This window comes from Moschus berezovskii, chromosome 14, assembly GCF_049115385.1.
Source record: "Moschus berezovskii isolate FMDL1 chromosome 14, NW_MosBer_1.0, whole genome shotgun sequence".
NCBI classification, from domain to species: domain Eukaryota; kingdom Metazoa; phylum Chordata; class Mammalia; order Artiodactyla; family Moschidae; genus Moschus; species Moschus berezovskii.
In genome coordinates this window covers 24,478,965-24,501,866 of record NC_142473.1, presented here as the reverse complement: position 1 = coordinate 24,501,866, position 22,902 = coordinate 24,478,965, and the positions used below count along the sequence as shown (strand labels likewise).

The following is a 22,902-nucleotide window of genomic DNA, read 5'->3' as shown; positions in this document are numbered from 1 at the left end:
GCATGCAGCAATGAAGACCTAACACAGCCAGAAACAAATAGCCCCAAAAAGAAAGAACAAGCAAGCAAGTGGAGAATGAATTTGGGAAGGGAGTTTTCATACTTGGTGAAAAGAATCCATATTGGAGAGTAACAGGAGAAGAGTTAGGGAGGAGAGAGAGAAGTTAACACCTAGAAGTGACTGCTGATTCACTGAAAACAGTCCCATTAAAGCAAGTGTTTAAAATGTTTTAGATATTAGATATAGCAAGCGTAAATAGGAGAAAGAAATTTAGAGATGCCAGAAAGCAAATAGAGTTAAATCCTCTAGCAGGCCTTCTAGCCCCAGGCCTTCAGGTCTTTCCTCTGGTACACCCCAGCCTCTGGCAGCTGGAGAGGGCAAATACATGTTCCCTTGCTTGTTCTGCATGAAGTTCCATCTTGATTTTCTTTTTCTTTTGCTTCCCCACAGGATATGCTTTTCTTTCTTAATCAGAAAGGACCTCTCACAAAAGGCATCTTCAGACAGTCAGCCAATGTGAAATCCTGCAGAGAGCTGAAAGAAAAACTAAATTCCGGAGCTGAAGTACAACTAGACTGTGAATCTATTTTCGTAATAGCATCTGTCTTAAAGGTAGGGACGTTTCTCCCTTCATCCACCCCACAGCATAGCTCTGGAGAAAGACAACTGGTTTATCTCATTGAAACATTACTCCCATCTGCAGAAGACCATGATAGAAATAGAATCTTAAAAGTGTTAAAAAAAAAAAAACACTTCATAAAGTTATGGGTGTGCTCAGTTGTGTCTGACTCTGTTACCTCTTGAACTGTAGCCCACTAGACTCCTTTGTCCTCAGGATTCTCCAGGCAAGAATACTAGAGTGGGTTGCCATTTTCTCCTCCAGCGGTCATAGAATCACACTGGCATTTAAAAGCCACTTCTAATGATGTGGCATGTCAGACAGTCATTTTAAAATGTTTCATCCCACATCACTCTCCCCATCTTCACATCTGCTACCCCGTGCAAAAAAGAAAAGATGAAATGAAAATTAAAAACAATTATGACACACAGTGCATTTACCAAAATAAACATCCTGGTTAGATGACTTTCTCACAGTCTCACTATCCTCCTAATAAAGGCAAAATTTTCAGAAATAAACTTTTATTAAACTTTGAAGCAGAGTTTTACCATAATAAACAAACATTTGCATAATAATTGAAATATTATTGAGACTACTCACTGAGACTACTGAAAATTCTATTGTTATACAGTACTCCCCCCCAGTGCCTTTTAAAAATAAAGGTGGAGCAGGAATGATTGCAACATCTAATCTTTCTTTTATGAAACCCTTACCACATTTGGTTCCCTTGATCCCATGTATATCTGGTATTTGACAATAAGCTTCTTTGCTGAAAGCATTTTTGCTACAGACATTTTGGACATATAACCATATAATTAGCCTTATGGTAATTTTGCTAAAAAAAATAAAATAAGTGGTTGACAGTTTGTTTTGACATATACAATATAATAATCATGACAGATGACAATGATTTGTCCCAAGAAGTGGTTTCACATTTTGAAATATACTACATTGGAGTTGAAAGAGACCAAGGGCCTTGAAGACATAGCATGAACCCACATTTCCCTTAGAACTCTGAAATGTTTATCAAGGACAAATGGCAGTATGCCAAGAACAAAAAACAGTGTGCAAGGCTTTCACAAAAACTCAGGCACAAATATCTATCCTAGTACCTACTATTTGAAACTTGATGCCTCTCCTAAGAAATTTGAGCAAAAAATTAAAAAGTGCAATGCTGAACAAGAGGCAAATCAACAAGCTATATATATATACATATATATGTATATATATATAAAATATTGTGAATGAAAGACTTGGAAGACAAATGCTTTAGTATAACCCATGAAGTAATATTAATTAATAATATGAATTGTGCAGTATTGCCATGAATCTATACACATTTTATTTTTTAACTTTTTATTTTGTATTGGAATGTGGGAGATTACCAATGTTGTCATAGTTTCAGGTGAACAGATAGGGGACTCAGCCATTCATATACATGTGTCCATTCTCCCCCAAACTCCCCTCCCATTCAGGCTGCCACATAACATTGAGCAGAGTTCCCTGTGTTATACAGTTGGTCCTTGTTGGTTATCCATTTTAAATATAGCAGTTGCACACATTTTAAATGTGTTCAAGTGTTTTGTATTTCACAATAAAGTCTTTAATTCTGTTATTCTAATGTTTTATTATGTCCTTCTTAATATACCTCATTTATTTTTTGTTATTTTATCTTTAATGGCAGAACTGCCTTACAGCCAGTTCATTATTTGGTTAAAGTATTTGCTGCAGAAATGCTTGTGGCAAAAATGTCTATGGCAAATAAGCTTACTTATGGCAAAAAAGCTAGATCCTCCCCCATCCCCCATCCCAACTCCACCCCCCAACCTATGGTTATTTAACTCACATCCATAGTTGAGTTGATCTTATAAAATGTTTTCCTCCCCACATTCATGAAAATGCCTCACATTTTTTGAAAATCTAGAGTCAAAACTAGCTTTTTACAGAGCTTTTGACCTGAGCAATAGCTTCTGCAGATCACAATCAGGCTCCCACCTCCAAGCAGGGTTGGAATGTCCCAGAGCCAGGGATAGATCCAGTGCCCCAGCCCGCATCCCCAGGCTTGGAGCATAAAAACCAAATTAAGGAAAACATGATGAAGAAGACTCCTGCATGTCCTTCCTCCTGGTCAGTTGCTTACACAATCATGTTTTATGACTTAGTTGAATAATCAGATGCCTCTTGATAAAAGGGCCTTGTCTGCTCTTAAACTACCCCACCATAGAGTTTCCCAATAAAGTGTCACTCTAAAGAACTGGAGAGGGACTTCCCTGGTGGCTCAGTGGTAAAGAATCCACCTGCCAGTGCAGGAGACACAGGTTTGGTCCTTGCTCCAGGAGGATCCCACATGCCAAGGAGCAACTAAGCCCATGCACAACTATCGAGCCTGTGCTCTAAAGCATGGGAGCTGCGACCACTGAAGCCTGTGCACCTAGAGCCTGTGCTCCACAACAGGAGAAGCCCCTGCAATGAGAAGCCCCTACTCATCACGACTAGAGAAAAGCCTGTGCAGCAGTGAAGACCCAGCACAGCCTAAATAAATAAATAATTTTTTTAAAAAAGAACTGGAAAATTGGAGCTAGGGTCATCTCATTTATTTTACACAGGGTTTGTGATTACCTTTCAGTCCTGGAGTACAATAAATGTAGTATAGTGTGCTTAGCCAGATACATGGCAGGCATGCAAATATATGCATGATAAATTTTTCTTTGATTTTTGTCATAAAATTAGGCTTTCTCCCATCTTTTAAAAAGTTAAAGCCTATGTTTTAGAAATTTTTCCTTGATATGCTATTCATCACAGCACTACACTTCTTAAAATTTTGTTCTAAATTGTTGAGGCTGTTACGAAGTATGGTTCTAGAACAGTTCAATGTATTTCACAGTAAAGAAATAGTACTTATAGAGGAATAGGCAAAAGACAAAAACTAATCCAAATAAAAAATCTGGTTATATGAGTTCTAACTAAAGTGTTATAATCACGTAGCTGTGTTTTACTCTCATTTCTTCCAAGTAGTTGCAAGAAAGGGATACTTTCTGCCAAAACTTTTTGAGTTTTTGTTTCTTATTTTTAAGACTATTTGGAAGCAGTACTTAAATTTTCCTTTAATTTTTTCCTTACACTGGTTTTGTTTAATTGTAATTGTGATTGGAAGAAAATTACTTGTGATACTGTATTTTTGATTCATCAGACCTCTGAGGAAAAGTACATTTTTAATCCTGTAGGAATCTCATCTCAAGTTAATTTAGGAGTTCTGCTGATAGACTGGTTTCTGTTTTTGGAGGGGGAAAAGACTTTTGGTTGAGTGCTAAGAGCTGGTGATTGTAATTCAGAACCAGCTTTCACGTCCCTTCTCAGATCCAATGGTGGTTGTTATTTCGTAACTTGTTATTCCAGCTGTGGAGAGTTCATTGAGATGTTACAAGTTATTATCTTTCAAGTGTAGGTTTTAAGATTTAATGATGTTTTTCTTCGAGACAGATCATAACTGTGTTTTCCACTGAGATTTTAAAAGAGAGGTATTGTCACTGCCCCATTTTGAAATAACAGATTTTTGCTCTTCTGAATCTAACTTTTAATGTAGGTGCAGCCACTAAAATTAGTCTGAAATTATGAAAGTTTGATAGATTGACCCAGAAAAGAGGTAATTTTTATGATGACACATCTGAATCACAAATATCCACGGATATTACTACTGGAAAATAGAACAGAGAAAGACTTTGTATCGATCATCTTCCTACTTGTTAACTACTATAAAAAAAATATGATAATAGGTGACATGACGAAGAGGTTTTCAAAATTTAGATATAGTTAATTGACCTTTCCTTGTCCTTCACTAATATTTGACCATATGACAAATAGCCACAGTTCAGTAATGACCTCTACTGTGTTTGGGACTGGGGCTTCCCAGGTGACTCAGTGGTCTGCCAAAGCAGGAGATGCAGGTTCAATTTCTGGGTTGGAAAGATCCCTCGGAGAAGGAAATGACAACCCACTCCAGTATTCTTGCCTGAGAAATCCCAAGGACAGAGAAGCCTGGCAGGCTGTAGTCCATGGGGTCGCAAAGAGTCAGACATCACTGAACGTGAGCATGCACGCACACCTGTCTGGGACTGTGCGTGGCATTAAGGTGTATGAAGTAGAAGGCGAGGGTCTGATTCTGCCATGAAGAAGCTGATTAGCTAGTAGGGAACATGCTCCCCTAGTTAGCTAACTGCAACACTTAGGCGTCACAGCTTCCATATTAGCAGTATAAGCATGACATATAAGTAGCAAGTTGTGCATTCCCTTTTTAAGGTACAAAAGTAAAGTTGCTGATTTGATTTTCCAACAAGAATTAAAATTATTCAGTTAAAGATTTTCACCTGTCTCCACATTGTAGGCAGGAACTTATAAGCAGATAGTCAACTATATCATACTATGTTGTAAGCAGATAGGAACTTGTAAGCACTGTAGGCAGGAACTTGTAAGCAGATAGTCAACCAGTGCCAAAAGCAATAAAGAGATTGGCCTAAAACAAAAGGAAACATAGGGCCAGGACCAGAATTGCTTTATTTTTTAAATTTTTATTAACATATGTCAAACTGGAGACTGTTGGATATATCCTACTTGTGTCATAGTCTAGTTTCATCACACCCAACCCAGCCAGTGGTCTCAGTATAAGAGTCTCAAAGACCAGAAAGGATAATGTACCAGAGACATGTTATTTAATGTACATTACGTGTGGGGTGCTGCCCCAAGCTTCCAGAGCCCAGCCACAGTCTGAAATGCTTTCTCCTCCTAATATATGAGAGCCCTTCTGTGGGGAACACAAGAAGAAGCTCTAAGCATCTCTGCATGAAATTATTCACCAATGCCTCTGGAATATAAAGTTCTAATATAACAGGAACTTGGTTTAATTTGTTACTCTATCCCTACCACCTCAAACAGTACCTGGCACATATGAATAAATATTTGTTGAATGGTTGGATGACTGATTACTATATTATGAATCTCACAAATGTCTTCATACATTTCTTTTAATAATGAAATAAAAAGGACTTAGGTTTGCCAGACTCTGCCATGTTATACTAGTTTACTAAAATGTACACAAATAGGAGATTTCAGCCTATGCAGGTTGTCCTTTATCTTTACCACTGTAGTCCAGACTCCAGTTTCCCTCTGGTTTTTGTTAGAAAAATATCAAAGCATACGTTTCTATGGGTGCATATCATTGAAGGGTTGGCACAGAGCTCCATATAGTCCAAAGAAGAGAGAACTTAACTGTATTTTTCAATAAAATGTCTTCTTTCTAATGTCTCTAATACATATTTAACCTGAGAATAACAACTTAAAATATTTATTTTTCCCCTCTATCTAAGGATTTTCTACGAAATATTCCAGGAAGTATTTTTTCATCAGATCTCTATGATCACTGGGTCTGTGTAATGGATCAAGGAAATGATGAAGAGAAAATAAATGCAGTTCAAAGGTAATTATTCTGACTTGGTCGTTTCTGATTTTTAAAAGCTTATGTTTTGTAAGCTTGTCTAGTAAGGTAGTATACTTGTGCTTGCTATGTTCAGTCACTCAATCATGTCTGATTCTTTGCAACCCTTTAGACTGTAGCCCACCAGGCACCTCTGTCCATGGGATTTCCCAAGCAAGAATACTGGGGTGGGTTGCCCTTTTCTCCTCCAGGGGATATTCCTGACCCAGAGATTGAACCCATGTCTTCTGTGTTTCCTTCATTGCAGGGGGATTCTTCACCCACTGAGCCATAATCACTATCAAAATCATATCTGTGGGGACCAGTTTAAATATAGATTTATGCTAGCTACTATCACTTTTATTATTGCTTTTCCCTAATCCTATTAACATGGAATACTTGACCATTTTACACATTCTGTATATCAGAATCTGATAGGAGCTGAAACCCATTAGACCAAGAGTTAATACAGTAGACTCAATCTATAATTTAATATCTTAGTTTAACCAGACTATTCCTTATATACTTCATTTAGCAACTGAATTCATAAAGAGAAAATTCCTTCCCCCTCAAGGGTCTCACAGTCCAATAGAACAGATAGATAAAACCAATAATTACAAAGTAGTATAATCAGTGCTTGTAAAGAGATAGCTGCAGAATATGTGGGAGTGCTTCAAAGGGACAGTTAACTTGTTGAAAAGTGTCAAGGAAGAAGGATGTTGCAAAGTCTCAGTCTGATCACAAAGAATGCATCGTTTATACTCAATGCAAAGAGAAGTTGCTGGCAGGTCTCGCCACACCAATCCCTTATAGGAGTATAGGAAAGAAGAGTCCATTAACAAAAAGCATATTTCCAATTCTGTGAAAACCCATGAATCCTAAAATCATTTATTTGCATATGCTTGTTTAGTGCAGTTTTTCTTGCTGCTGCTGCTAAGTCGCTTCAGTCGTGTCCGATTCTGTGCAATCCCATAGACAGCAGCCGGTCAGGCTCCACCGTCCTGTGATTCTCCAGGCAAGAACACTAGAGTGGGTTGCCATTTCCTTCTCCAGTGTGTGAAAGTGAAAAGTGAAAGTGAAGTTGCTCAGTCGTGTCTGACTAGTAGCGACCCCATGGACTGCAGCCCACCAGGCTCCTCCATCCATGCAATTTTCTAGGCAAGAGTACTGGAGTGGCTTGCCATTGCCTTCTCCGCAGTTTTTCTTGAGCAGCTTTCAAATACAAGTCATTATCTACACACTGCTATTGATAGACACCTGTTATCAATAGAAGAACATAGTATTACTGTTGAAGATACGAGAATCAAAGCCACGTAACAGAATTGTGTCTGTTTTGGCGGAAATCATTCAGGGGCAGTGAACGTCAGATCCTGTGTTTTGTTGCTCATTGTCTAAAACTTTATATTCTACAAATGGTTAATAAGATGATGTTTTAAAGAAGGTTAGACTTCTATCTCTCATACAAATACAACATGAGCACACATGAGAGATTTTATTTAAAACGTTAGAGAACTAGTAAGATTTTACTGCAGAGTCAAAAGAGATTTCAAACTATCACAACTTACATAATTAAATCAGAAATGCTGAAATGAATTTATAAATAGATGCAAAACTGGCTTTTACTGCTAGAGCATGGGGCGCGGTGAGTGGGGCAGTGTATGTGCAAACAAAGCATTTATCTCTCTACCAGATAAGATTTTTGAGTCTCCAGGCAAGTGTTAAGTGCACTGCTGTCAGTAATCTACAGTTTACAGAGTCAAACAACTCAACCCCTATGACCCAGATACCCCAGAGTATGATACACAGTACCTTACTTTCCCTTGAATACATCCAGGAATCCTTTGATTCATTTCCGTATCTTTCATAATTTGTCCCTTCAAAACTGTTCTCATTGTCAGTCCATAGTGCTGAAGAAACGGCTTTCTATTGTTATGCAACAGGAGTCCAAGTACCCAGTTTTCTCCCCCAGGTTACAGATTCTTGTTGGAAAAATACAACCACCATGACTATCAACATTTGTATCTGTTTTCTGTCTTACAGTAAAAATAATTTTAGGGGAATGATCATTTAAAATCCTTTATCAATTACAAAATAGGAACGGTAGAAAAATATTATTATAAGCTTGCATTATATGTGAGAGTGATGTCAGTGAGATAGAAAAATGCCAGGGCAAAATTGACCTTGAGAGGTGCCGGAGCAGAGTGTGAGCTTTCAGAATGGACCTGGGAGTCTCATGGCTGAGGTTTAGGTTTCTACCAAGAGACAGAATCCTGTGTTGCTTCTCGGAAATAAAGGAGCTACATATTAGTAAATAAGTAAAGGAGTATTAAGTATTACCTATTAAATGTAACTGTTTAACTTCATTAGAAAGCTTTTTGGAGGTTTTGGTTGAGAATATTCTGGAATGTTATAGGGTTTGCTTAAGATACTTTGTAACAGTTTCAGGTAAATATTTCAGACAGCATCTTTTTATGAATTACTTTTTTGCATTCTTTTACATTTTCATTGGATTACAAGATAAATAAATCTCAGTGCTCACTTTCTCTCCTGTTTACAGGCAGTCCTCACGCCGCATGTACCATGTTAACAGACATTCCTGCATGTCTGAACTGTGAAAGCGAGGACTGTCAATGCAGGTTTTCTATGACGTGTTTGCTTACAGAGTGCGTTTTTCCGTCTTTAGGCTATTAGACCAGCTTCCGAGAGCCAATGTTCTTCTCCTAAGGTATCTTTTTGGGTTATTACACAACATTGAGCAACATTCTTCATCCAATCAGATGACTGCATTTAATTTAGCGGTGTGCATCGCCCCAAGCATTCTTTGGCCTCCTACTTCCTCTAGCCCAGAACTAGAAAACGAATTTACAAAAAAGGTAATGAAGTTTTTCCTTTTTCTGCTCTGGGGGACCAATTCCCCATTTTGAACCTAAAATTCGGGGTATTAGTTCTGGAAGATATATATTTTCTTAAGTGAAAATACTTAAAATAAGTACTGTATGTACTAAGTACGTATCATTGTAAATCTGAATTCATTGAGTATTTTATCCTATCCTGGTAGATGATAAAAAAGGTAATTTCTTGAGCAAAAAAGCGATAGCAGTTGGCTTGCTTCTCTTTTCTCTTGAAGGAGGAAAAACACCTATGACTGACGTAAGCCATAGAGTGATACGAAAACAGTTGATGTGATTTTAAAAGTAAATAAGGACTTTCAGTTCTAATGAGGTGGATGAACCTAGAGCCTATTATACAGAGTGAAGTAAGTCAGAAGGAGAAAGACAAATATCGTATATTAATGTATATATATGGAATCTAGAAAGATAGTACTGCTGATCTTACTTGCACAACAGCAGAGGAGATACATGTAAAGAACAGTCTTTTGGACCAGCAGAGGAAGGAGAGGGTGGGATGGTTTGAGAGGGTAGCACTGGAACATATACATTCAGTTCAGTTCAGTTCAGTCGCTCAGTCGTGTCCGACTCTCCGCGACCCCATGAATCACAGCACGCCAGGCCTCCCTGTCCACCACCAACTCCCGGAGTTCACTCAAACTCATGTCCACAGAGTCGGTGATGCCATCCAGCCATCTCATTCTCCGTCGTCCCCCTCTCCTCCCGCCCCCAACCTTTCCCAGCATCAGAGTCTTTTCCAGTGAGTCAACTCGTCTCATGAGGTGGCCAAAGTATTGGAGTTTCAGCTTTAGCATCAGTCCCTCCAATGAACATCCAGGATTGATCTCCTCTAGAATGGACTGGTTGGATCTCCTTGCAGTACAAGGGACTCTCAAGAGTCTTCTCCAACACCACAGTTCAAAAGCATCGATTCTTCGGCGATCAGCTTTCTTCACAGTCCAACTCTCACATCCATACATGACCACGGGAAAAACCATTGCCTTGACTAGACGGACCTTGGTCGGCAAAGTAATGTCTCTGCCTTTTAATATACTATCAAGGTTGGTCATAACTTTCCTTCCAAGGAGCAAGCGTCTTTTAATTTCATGGCTGCAATCAGCATCTGCAGTGATTTTGGAGCCAAAAAATACAAAGTCTGACACTGTTTCCACTGTTTTTCCATCTATTTCCCATGAAGTGATGAGACCAGATGCCATGATCTTTGTTTTCTGAATGTTGAGCTTCAAGCCAACCTTTTCACTCTCCTCTTTCACTTTCATCAAGAGGCTTTTGAGTTCCTCTTCACTTTCTGCCATAAGGGTAGTGTCATCTGCATATCTGAGGTTATTGATATTTCTCCCAGCAATCTTGATTCCAGCTTGTGCTTCTTCCAGCCCAGCGTTCCTCATGATGTACTCTGTATATAAGTTAAATATACATTACCATGTATAAAATAGATAGCCATCTATCTATGACGCAGGGAAGCCAGAGCCAGTGCCCTGTGACAACCTAGAGGAGTGGGATGGGGAGGGAAGTGGGAGTGGGGTTCAAAGGGAGGGGCCATATGTATATCTATGGCCAATTCAAGTTGATGTATGGCAAAAACCGTCACTATATTGTAAAGTTCTAATTAAAAATTAAAATAAATAAGGACTTTGGAATTAGAGAGGTCAAGGTTGAATTCTCAGCCTTAACACTTGCTAGATGTACAGTCTTGGGCAAAATTAGTTACAATGATCCACAGTTTCCTCATCTAATGAATGGAAATGTTGCTAATACCCAGTTCATACATTGTTTAAGTTGGTGCAAATGCAGTTTTGGACTTTGAATGTTAAATCATTATAACTAGGTTCAAACACATCTTTTTTAATCAAAATAGGAACCATTACAATCAACACATTTTTGCCAGTGAGAAATAAGTTTGTTGATTCCTGTAGCATAAAAATCTATGCTTTGGGATTCGACAAACTCTTGGGAAGCATTTTCTGCCTCCTCCTGGTTGTGGAAGCATTTTTTCCTGCAAAAAGTTGTCAAGATGCTTGAAGAAGAGATAGTTGGTTTTCAAGAAGTCAGGTGAATATGGCAGATGAGGCAAAACTTCGCAGCCCAGTTCATTCAACTTTTGAAGCTTTGCTTGTGCAATGAATGGTCAGGCATTGTTGTGGAGAAGAATTGGGCCCTTTCTTTTGACCAGTGCCAGCTGCAGATGTTGCACTTTCTGGTACATCTCATCGATTTGCTGAGCATTCATCTCAGATGTAATGGTTTCACCAGGATTCAGAAAGCTGCAGTGGATCAGACAGCCAGCAGACCACCAAACAGTGACCATGACCTTTTTTTGGTGCAAGTTCGGCTTTGGGAAGTGCTTTGGAGCCTCTTCTCAGTCCAGCCGCTGAGCTGATTGTAACCAGTTGTCATATAAATCCACTTTTGGTCACACGTCACAATTCGATCGAGAAATGGTTCATTGTTGTTGCATAGAATAGGAGAAGATGACACATCAAAACGCCAATTTTAAAATTTTCAGTCAGTTCATGAGGCACCCACCTAGCAAGTTTTTTCATCTTGCCAGTTTGCTTCAAATAAGTTCTTCGGCAACTCCTCATTTAGTTGTAAGAGGATCAGCTTCGATGTTTACTCTCAGTTGGTCACTGTCAACTGCTGATGGCTGGCCACTAAGCTCCTCATCTGCAAGGTTCTTGTCTCCTTTGCAAAATTTCTTGAATTGCCGCTGCACTGTTTGTTAGCAGTTCCTGGGCCAAATACGCTGTTGATGTTGTGAGTTGTCTCTGCTGCTTTATGACCCATTTTGAACTCAAATAAGAAAATTGCTCAAATTTGCCTTTTGTCTAATGTCATTTCCATAGTCTAAAATAAATATAAAATACACAGAAAGTAGTGTCATTCGCCAAAAACATAAAGGAAAAATTTCACATTAAAATGATGTATACCATAACCACATTTATTTAAGAATGTCTTCCAACATCAAACAGCAGAGTTTCAACAGTACAAAACCGCAATTACTTTTGCCCCAATTTTCCGTGGTCATGTATGGATGTGAGAGTTGGACTGTAAAGAAAGCTGATCGCCGAAGAATAAATGCTTTTGAACTGTGGTGTTGGAGAAGACTCTTGAGAGTCCCTTGGACTGCAAGGAGATCTAACCAGTCCATTCTAGAGGAGATCAATCCTGGGTGTTCATTGGAAGGACTGATGCTAAAAGTGAAACTCCAATACTTTGGCCACCTCATGCGACAAGTTGACTCACTGGAAAAGACTCTGATGCTGGGAGGAATTGGGGGTGAGAGGAGACGGGGACGACAGAGAATGAGATGGATGGATGGCATCACCAACTCAATGGACATGAGTTTGAGTGAACTCCGGGAGTTGGTGATGAACAGGGAGGCCTGGCGTGCTGTGATTCATGGGGTCGCAAAGAGTCGGACACGACTGAGCGACTGAACTGAACTGAATAGTTACTTGAAATCACACACTCCTATATTGCCTGATTGTAGGTACAGGAGTTGGTGCTTTGCTTCAGCTATTGGGGCAAAAAACTATGTAAAGGTTTCCATTTATCTCATGGAGGCACAAAGCTCCCTAGTAAAATCTTACCTCTTCCCAAAGCACCTCCAGTTAGCAAGGCTAAGGGAAAGAAATGCATAGGAACAGACTAGTCAGGCAAAGTGCAAGTTTTTTCTCCAGCTGTCTCTCCTCCGCACGGAAAACCACAAAGGATACCTACCAACTTCCCAGCTCATGACACGTGCCTTTTGCATAAGAAATACATTTTATAAGTCTTCATCTAATGACACTTCATGAATTTTATGAGAAAGTGTGTTTCCTCACCCCAGATGCCCTATAGAGAATATTTAAAATTACTCCAATTTTAAAGACAAGACAGTTGGTATAAAAATGTTAGTATTAAGCCAAGGCCACTAGTCTACTGATTAATTTCTATACTTAAACTACTCTTGAAAGTATCATAGTTTTTTTAGGGGAAACTGTATTGTAAAGCAAACCTGAATTTTTCTCAGGATTCTTTGGCATTCTTTGCTAGAATTAGGATTCATATATGAAATGTGATTTATTGGCAGGCTATATGAGAAGTTTGCAGCTCATTTTTGTCCCTTTTTTTTTTTACAGGTTTCTCTGCTTATACAGTTTCTGATTGAAAACTGCTGTCGGATATTTGGAGAAGAAATTACTTCCCTCTTGGGAGAGGTTTCAGTGAGATGTGATACTAGAGAGAATGCCTCAGGTATTGTGGATAACTGGATTGTTTTTTGTGGGAAACAGGCACACGTCTGTGAAGATCAGCTGGGACAGTGGTTATCCTGGAGCCCACAGCAGCTCAGGTGAAAGGGACCTTTCACCTTGGTCCATGGTTCTAGGATTCTGCTCCTTCCTTAGAAGGTCAGGGTATGTTAACACTGTGGTAGGATTAAGAAGTGTATAAGACAAGGTCCCAGATTGTTAGTGGCAGCATTATGTAGTATGATATTTTTAACCTTTTTAAGAATAAACTTTACAAGGAGCCCCAATATGTGTAACACAACTGCTGTGGTTGAAACTGGAGTAGAAGGCCCAGAGGCAAAAGAGACAGCCCTGTTTTTCTCCTCACCTTCCTCTTAGAGGTCCCTGAGGCTTCTCAGAATTCTCATGCACTGCTAAACATATTAAAAACAAGTAACATCATGGAGCAGGCTGGGGTGTGTGGGGAGTAAAGACACTCAATATTCCAAATTATGAATTCTTATAACACCAATTACTAGTTATGTTGTCTTTGGCCAATTCTTCTATGCCACTGAACATCATTATCTTCATCTACAAATATGGATAACCATCATATCTAACTGTTGTGGTTGTAGTAAAGATAAAGTAATGTATAGTAAAGAACTTCGTCAAAGAGGAATTGATAGGGCTAGTAAATGGTTTCTCTGAGATTAGAGTTAATTATGTGTATATACCAGCAGATCCATTTAAAAGACAGAGTCTTATTCAGAACCTGTATATATCTGGCATTAATTTCTTTATATTTTTAACTGTTTCTTGGTATTATGACCATCTCCTCATTGCTTTGAGGAAATCTTATTTAAAGAAGGCCCATTTCTTCAGGAACTGAGGTAAATCTCCTATATCTCAACAGTTTATTTTTAATTCTGCACTTAAATCTGGGGAGATAACGAAAGACTGTTTCTTTCCTTAGAGTGAAAATTTGAATAATCTACATTTAGAAACAGAATTGCACCAAACATCATCATAGCTGGGGTTTTTTATTATTTTTAAGGCAGCATGCATTTGTGTTAAGTAAAAATGTTAATCATGGTTTGCTTTTTTGACAGATATCTCTTGCTTCCAACTGAATGACTCCTCCTATGACAGCTTGGAAAATGAGCTGAACGAGGATGTTGATGCCCCATGTAGTGACTTGGTAAAGAAACTCGGTCAGGGTAGCCGAAGCATGGACTCCGTGTTAACCCTCAGTGACTATGACCTCGACCAGCCTGAGGTGGAAGGCCTTTTAACCCTGAGTGACTTTGACTTAGAGCATTCTAAAGATGAAGACATTCACGTGGGCCCGCCCCTTGAGCCCAAGCCAGCGGACACTGCAGTGTACACCAAGGTCCCACGCGCCCAGGCCCCCTGTGGCGCGAGCACACCCAGCCGCCTATCCACAGCTGCCACAGGCGCTCCAAAAGGCCTGAGGCGACACCGCCGCTGCTCGGAGCCCAGCATCGACTATCTCGATTCAAAGCTTTCCTATCTCAGGGAGTTTTATCAGAAAAAGCTGCGCAAGTCCAGCTGTGATGCCATCCTCTCAAAAAAAGAGGAGAGCCATCTGAATCAGAATCAACCCCTTCAGGAAGGGGGTAAGACATGTTTTAAAAAGAGTTTGGTCACAGGCATTGATAGCAAGAAAAATGCCGCTAGTAAAAATGTTAAGAAGAAAAGCTTGTCTGATAATGAAGGAAGTCATGTAAAACTTTTCCCTAAATCCAAGCCAGTAGCCATTTCCGTGGCATCTTACAGTCACATGTCCTCCTGTGATCATCCCAGGAGCCAGCCCTTTGACACGGATGCATCTGAATACTCCCCGCCACACACTGCAGACACCCTCAAGAGTTCAAGGAGGCAACGGCGCTGCTCAGAGCCCAGCATTGATGACCAGCACTGCAGACTGACCTATCTCAGGGGGATTTATCCAAAGAAGCAGCAGAAAGCCAGCTATGAAGCCAGTCTCTTGCATGGAGAGGAAGATTATCTCAAGCGGCACAAGTCTTTACAAATGGAGGGCCAAAAGCTTATTAATCAGAGTTTGGTCATGGGGATTGAGGTGGGCAAGAGTAGTGCTACAAACCAAAACACGGAGAAGGTTTTACCCCCAAGTTTAAACCTTTGCTCAAGGACTAGCTATTCCAGCTTGTCCTCCCCAGGCACTTCCCCATCTGGCTCATCAGTGAGCTCCCAAGACAGTGCTTTTTCTCAGATTTCTGAACACTCTGTGTTTACACCCACTGAAACATCCTCTCCAATAGATTGTACTTTTCAAAGAAAACAGGCCGAGCTTTCTTCTGACTTTAGCAGTTCTGGCCTCATTTCTGGAATTCCTGGTCCCTCATCAGGGCAGGCCAGCGGCCGCATGGCTTACACAAAGAAGGACAGCATAGATTGGCATTCACACATGCATTCTGTAACTCTTCACCCCAGCACATGGTTGAAGAGTGGTGTAGCCAGTTTGAAAAACTGGTCTCTCAAAAAGAAGGCAAGGGCACCCAGACCAGAGGAAAATAAGGTGGGTTCTCTAAAAGGACCCACGGATCCTCCTGAACATGCTTCTGATGTTCCGGAAGCCATCGCACTACAAGAGAGGCAGAAAGACGTGCCCCAAAGGGAAGCTGAAGGACTGGGAGCTGTGCAGACGGCCTGCTGGTATAGTTCCTACCCCAGCCAGGACTCAGAGAAACACTGTAGCTCTCCGTTCAGCCTTGTGGAAGACAGACTTGGGCTTCGTACGAAGTTGCCTGAGGAAGGCGAGAATAGCGGGCAGTGCTTTCCTGGAACACTGCCCCAGAGAAGATCCTCCCCCAGCTCTTTGACTGTGGACGATGCGTCCAGCCCAGACTCAGGGCCGCCCGTGGTGTGTGATGCTGAGGACAGACATTTGACCAAAGACATTTAACCACCATAAGAACCTGATGTCTATAAGAACAGAAACAGGCTGATAATGATACAATTACTCTGACCCCTTTGTATAAAATACCTGGGATGGGTAGCATAAAGATAATCATTGCTAATACTTAGGACAACAAAAGAATTCTCGAGACTATTTGGCCAAAAGTTTAGACTGAAAAATTCTGTGACCTCAGTGTTTGGGAGGCTTTTCTGTATTAAATCATGGATGGATCCTGTCATGCATTTTAAGAGCTATGAGCGGACAGCTAGAGAAAGCATCTTCTGTAGAGGAAACATGCTGTTTATGATGAGATGAGTTTTTGAGGAAGCCAGGAGATAAGAAGCGAAGAGCAGGAAGTGTGAAAAGAGAGGGAAGGCTGCAGAGAAACCACTCACATTCCATGTAATGTTTTTAATAAGTAGGCCAAAATAATGCCACTAGTCAAAGCTAAAGAGGTAACACATCTGACCATAAAGAAAATTATGTGAAACTTTTCCCCAAATCCAAACCAGTGACCATGTCTGTGACATTTTATATTCAGTCACATACCCACACAGCATCATTTCAGGTATCAGCCCATTGGTGGCAGCCAGAGAGGAAAAAACTGAAGTGATTTGAAAGCCTTGAGTACCATGATATAGTAGGTGGGGTTTTTTTGTTGTTGTTGTTGTTTTGTATTGGTTGAGTTTTTCCATCGGTGTTTCGTGCTCCACAGAGGCTCCACTGCCCACTGCTGTGAGGAGGAAGGAGACCACCGCGCATCTCGGTGTCCCTTCAAGGTGCCTGAGCTCGGAACTTTCTCCTGTTATAAGATGACCTTCCACTGTATTCACTGTCTTGGTGTGGAGGGGAAGACTGCCAGAGCAGTCCTTTCTCTTACCCAATTGCTGTTGCAGACATGTGATCAAAGCCTGGCTCCTCTGTGCTGAAATGTTTTTCTGTTCCTTACCTCTTCGTCAGCCAAAAATATTTCCTGATAAGTCATCCCTTCACTGATGGTCATTTGTCAGTTGAGAGAACAGTTTTGAGGTTGGCAGGTTATAAAGAGTCGCAGAATGGAGGAGCCATCAGAGTGGCTCTCAGGCCTTCTTTTCAGCAGTCATTGGCTTGGGATTATCTTACCTCTAGAAGTTTTTACATCTTTTTTGTTCCAATAGTTCGCATTTATACCCCCGTTGATTTATTTCATATCGATGGATATTTCTCCTCTCTCTTGCCTTAAAGATTACACCAGTACATCTCCTATATTATTTCCTTGGGTTGTTAGACCTTGCCAGCCAGTGTGATGTGATAGAATCAGAAATGGATGTGCGTCTTCCTTCATTTTAAATACTTATAAGAAGTTGCTTAGAGCCCATTGAGTTCAATATTAGATGGACCTTCCCCCCACAGTACTTGCTTATTTCAAATTATTTTCTTCAGCCACCCAGAAACTTTCATGTCAGATATTTTCTCAATGTTGTCCTAAAGGTTGCATTTTTCACTTATATAAAAAAATAATGTTTTCTGTAAAAGAGAATTCCTTTCAGTATTAGCTATAGGTGCTACCTACCTCTAGGGGACATGGCCCTGTTTGCCCTACGCATTGTAATTAACTTTTAGAACTCTCTCAAAAGAGCTCCTTTATGACACTGGCCATCTCAGTCACAGATGTGAAGTAGATTTTACCTTTTAACTAACCACTCCTATATTTAGACTCCTCAGTGTCCATATGCATCTTTTGTGGTATGATATATAAAAGCAACAGGGATTCCCCTCACCCTTAGGGCATACTACTGCAGAACCGCAAGATGTGAATGAAGCTCTTATGGCTTGGAGTGTCTTTCCAGAAGAAGTTGCTTCTCTGCTTAACAAAATAATAGTTGTATCCTTTTTTCTTTCATATTGGTGGTTAGGAAACCATCTACTCAGTTTGAAGCATAGAAGATGCTGAGGTTCTTCCATAACCATTCTTGTTCTCTGTGTTCCCTTAGATACTCCTGTAACATTTAATGTGAATAATTAATATTGCTGTAAAGTATTATATTGTACAATTTGAAGACAGACTTCATGTCATTTTATTATACTCCATCAATCTATAATATATTAGACCAATGCTTTATCTAAAATGCTTTGAGTTGTATAATATATCTTGACAAATTTTACTACCATATGTTATGTAATAAATGTGTATTTTTGTACTTGCAGAAACTGCTGCTAACTTTTAAAGTGGTTTGGTTTTAAAGGCACTGATTATGGATATGTATGAAGTCCATGCTGTCTGTTAAATAAAACATCATCCTTCAGAGTTAACAGTCCCACCAGGGCAAGATCGCCCTTTGTAGACTTGTTTTAGCTGATGAGCCCAATTTCTGCTTAACATTGGAAATTTTGTAAAATGTAATTAATGTTGATTGGAACTTTGAGCTTTTAGTCATAGGCCGTGTGGTCAGTCTATCTAGAAAAGGAGGGCTTTATTTCTTTTATATTTTTCTGCTCTTACTGTTTACCAAACAATTATGTTTTAGACATAAAGTCTTCATTTTTCTTAGATATGACATGTATACTGTACTCCTAGAATCAGATACATATTGTCTGTGTTCTTGTAGCAAAGAACCACCAACTCAGCTCAATTGTTGTATGAGATCTTCTTGTCTAAATTTGAGCCTTTCTGACCAGAGTATCTAATTGATTCCAGACATGTCCAAACATCCCAGGATGTCTAGATCCAGATATTACAAGACATCAGTACTTATAAAGTCAATAAATATTCTCATTTCTCTCATTTCCCATGAGTATCTTTGCCTCCTCAAAGTACATGGAGGTTCACTGTATATAAGTTTAAGCACCATTTCAAAAAGGTTAAAAATATACACATGACCTTAGTCCAGAAAAAAAAATGATTCATTCTGAGCAGTAAATACCTAAATGTTAAAAAAAAAAAAAATGCAGATGATTTTTGCTTCTAAAGAAGAAGCTTAATCTACTAAAAACATTGAGTTCAATAAATTATCTTAGTTTTGTGGTTTTTCAGCTTTTCATGGAATGGCATTGAATTGAAAGGATCTAATGTATCCTCGAATCAGTGGCATATTTTGTCTGTTGAAACTAAAAATATTATGTATCTTAATCCAAATTATCGTAGTGTTTGATCTTTTTTACCTGGTCATGTTTTAATGACTTGAGAGGAAGTATCTGCAAACTTTATTTCAATACAAAGAAAAAAATTTTAACAATAAAGCTGGGTAAAATGTTAACTTCTTTAATATCTATTCTGGTTACAAGGATATCTCATAGGCTAAGTTTGCTGACCAGAGTATCTAATTGATTCAAGAATACTCTTGAATTCTCTGCTTTCTACCCTAAGTGTGAGTCTACTCTGTTCCTAAGCCACCTGTAAATATAAATCCTTCATTAGTATTATTTGTTTGTTTTTAAAAGGGAGGGGTGGAATTTCATACACTTCAGTTCTACATAGTACTGGATGTGTGATAGAATTGGCAGAAGGCTCTGGGGTGTAATTTGGAAAATTTTTTTCCAAGTCCCAAAGAAATATGCACAAGGTGGTAGTAGATGCATATTGTTTCTTAATTTGTAGAATGCTTTCTCGTTGTGCATTGTCAGAGCACATGAATTTGTAGATCAAAGTGTTTTTCTACCTATTTAATTTGTTAAGGCAAAGTAAATATGTTTTCTGGAGTTTGATTTTATGTGACAATAGAAGATGCAGATTTGGGAGACATTAAGATTTAGATGCTAGTATTTTTCTCTAGGTTTAAGTTTTTAGATTACAGTAACTTGAAATTAAATTTAGAACCTCTTACAGCCTCTTGATCTGCCATGAGCAGTGAATAAACGAGCTAAAAACCTGTACTTGTGGCATAGGCCCATTACTCTGAGCAAGTAAAATGGATGCTTAAAGAAATATCCAGTCTCTGCCAGATCACAGGAACTAATTGTTACTGTCTAAAATTTTCAGAAGAAAGAATTATTTTATATTTTTGCCCAAGAATGAGACAACTGATAAGCAGAGAATCATCAAAATACATGAACACAGAGAAGCACTGCTTGAAGGTATGGCGAATGATCATAGAGGAGGAAAGCTGGTTCAAGATACTGAATCACAAAGAGCTCAAGAGCTTAGTTAAGGGAAAAAGAGTTTGTCAAGGGAGAGAGCGATGTTACAAATGATGTAAATGCTAGTCAGGCCATCTAAGTTTTATTGCAGGTACTGTTATAGACCCTAGGATAAAGGTGAAAAAATATTGTGTCCTCAGGGACTTCAGACAACTAAGGGAAAACTGGGTTGTGTGGAAGAAGGAACAATAACAGTGGGCACACGCTGTTGCCTGTGTGCTCTGGCGACCAGTGCATTATTGGTTTTATTTCATTTAGTGCTCACTGCAGCCCTTGGGGGCAGGTACATTCAGCTAGACCCTCATTCTGACCCCAGGCTCTTTTTTTCATCCTTTCATCTTGAAATAATGATGATGATAATACCTCTTCCATAGTAAAGCAGACACAAAGGTAGGTACTTGAGGACCATCCAAACTTTGCTAAGTTATAAGATAGATATCTCTAAGAAAATCATTCAGTACCAGAAATAATTCAGAAACCTATGATAAATGTAAAAATAATCGGGCTGAAAGTTGGTCCAAACAGTGTAGACCTGTCTCCCTGCTTCTTCTAAGTACATCTATAAATCCTGGAAACAACACAGAGACCAATCAAAGATGGGTGGATTGTTTCAGATGCTGGGACTGGAGGGGAAACAGTAACGGGGCATCTTACATTGCCTCAGCCAACAGAAGAAGAACCAGGTCTGGTCTTATCCAACCTAGCAACAGAAGGCAGCACAGATCCGTGTGTTGCTCCCAGAATCAGATGGCATCCTTCTGACACCAGTGGGTAAACCAAGCACCAACAGCAAGAGGGATAGTTGAGCCACACTAAGTGGCTGAGACTTCTGACCACCACTGGAGATACTGGAGTCACAACAAGCTGTTCAGCCTGGGAAGTATCTTTGTTCCAGCATGCCTGACTCCCCCATCCCTCCAAAGACACTATGATCAGATGCCATGGACAGGAGGGATTCTACCCCAGAAAGCACTCAGCCTGGGGAGTCTCAGGGCCAAAGAACAAATAGGCTTCTCTGACTGAGAACAGGTCAAAAGAGCACCAAAAAGACTCTGAAAAGCTCAGTGAACCTACAATTTCCAGTAGGCCAAGGGCCTATATGTTAAAGCTAAACAAGGTGACTGCTATGAAAGTAAATAGGGACCAGAGTCTCCTAACACAACAGACGAAGTGTCCAGGATACAGTTGGAAATCACCTGTCATACCAAGAACCAGGAAAATCACAAATTCAATGAGAAGAAGCTGACACCAATATGAAAATTTAAAAGCAGCTAGCGTCTTAAAAATGTCTGTGGACAACTAAATACAAATTACCTTGAAGCAAAGGGAAACAAATAGAAAATCCTACCAAAGAAACAGAAGTACAAAACAGCCAAATTGTAGATCTAAAAAATACAATAACATTTAAAAATTCACAGTGTAAACCTAGTAACAGAGTGAAGATGACAGTTAACATGAGGACAGAATTACACAATCTAAACAACAACAAAAACAGACTTAAGGCAGGGGAACAGTAATCAGAGGCTTAGAGATCTGTGGTACAGTAACAAAAGATCCAACATTTGTATCATCAGAGTTTCAGAAGCAGGGTAAGGCTGAGACAGTATTCAGAGAATGATACCTAAAAACTCCACAAATGTGATAAAATACACAAACCTACACATTCAGGAAACTAAGTGACACTCAAACTAGATAAATGAAAAGAAAGACGTGTCACAAATGTTTGAAGACTGACTACGGAAAAAGTGTTGAAAGTAGTAAACAACACATCTCTAGGGGAACACCAATTTAAATGGCAGGAATTATCATCTGAAGCCATAGAGGCGAGAAGAAAGTGGCACATTTTGAAAGTGCTGAAAGAAAACTGTCAACCCAGAGTCCCATATCCAGTGAAACTGTCTTTTGTGAATGAAGGAGAAATAAGGACCTTCTCAGATGGAGGAAAAATTAAAGAATTTGTCACTAACAGATATATCCTTAAAGACTGGCCAAAGGAATTTTTTAAAACAGTAAATGGTAGAAGAAGGAAATTTGGAGCATCAGGAAGGTAGGACAATAGAAAGCAGAAATAATAGTATATAATGATTGACTGTCTTCATGAGTTTTAAGTTATATGCAATGCTTGAAACTAAAATTATAACACTGTGTGATACTCAAGAAAATGATATTTAAAAGTGGGAAAAATAAAGAGACCTAATAGAAATGGCAGAAAGCAAAGAAGAACGAAAGAGCCTCTTGATGAACGTGAAAGAGGATAGTGAAAAAGTTGACTTAAAACTCAACATTCAGAAAACTAAGATCATGGCATCTGGTTCCATCACTTCATGGCAGATAGATGGGGAAACAATGGGAACAGTGACAGAGTTTATTTTGGGGGGCTCCAAAATCACTGCGGGTGGTGGCTGCAGCCATGAAATTAAAAGGCACTTGCTCCTTGGAAGAAAAGTTATGACCAACCTAGACAGCATATGAAAAAGCAGAGACATTACTTTGCCAACAAAGGTCCGTCTAGTCAAAGCTGTGGTTTTTCCAGTAGACACGTATGGATGTGAGATTTGGGCTATAAAGAAAGCTGAGTGCCAAAGTACTGATGCTTTTGAACTGTGGTGTTGCAGAAGACTCTTGAGAGTCCCTTG

The 22,902-nt window shown here is 39.5% G+C and overlaps 1 protein-coding gene across 3 annotated transcripts in view; it reads left to right on the top strand.

Annotated features, from left to right (window-relative positions):
• The window catches only part of ARHGAP20 (Rho GTPase activating protein 20), a 207,215-nt gene extending 184,521 nt beyond the window's left edge, over positions 1-22,694 (top strand). For all 3 annotated transcript variants that reach the window (XM_055422993.2, XM_055422992.2, XM_055422995.2), the window contains 5 exons: positions 451-612; positions 5,980-6,089; positions 8,770-8,959; positions 13,120-13,234; positions 14,319-22,694. In XM_055422993.2, coding sequence (XP_055278968.2) covers positions 451-612; positions 5,980-6,089; positions 8,770-8,959; positions 13,120-13,234; positions 14,319-16,156 — 2,415 coding nt within the window. In that variant the 3' untranslated portion in view covers positions 16,157-22,694. The remainder of the gene's footprint in view (positions 1-450; positions 613-5,979; positions 6,090-8,769; positions 8,960-13,119; positions 13,235-14,318) is intronic.
• The last annotated feature ends 208 nt before the right edge of the window (positions 22,695-22,902 follow it).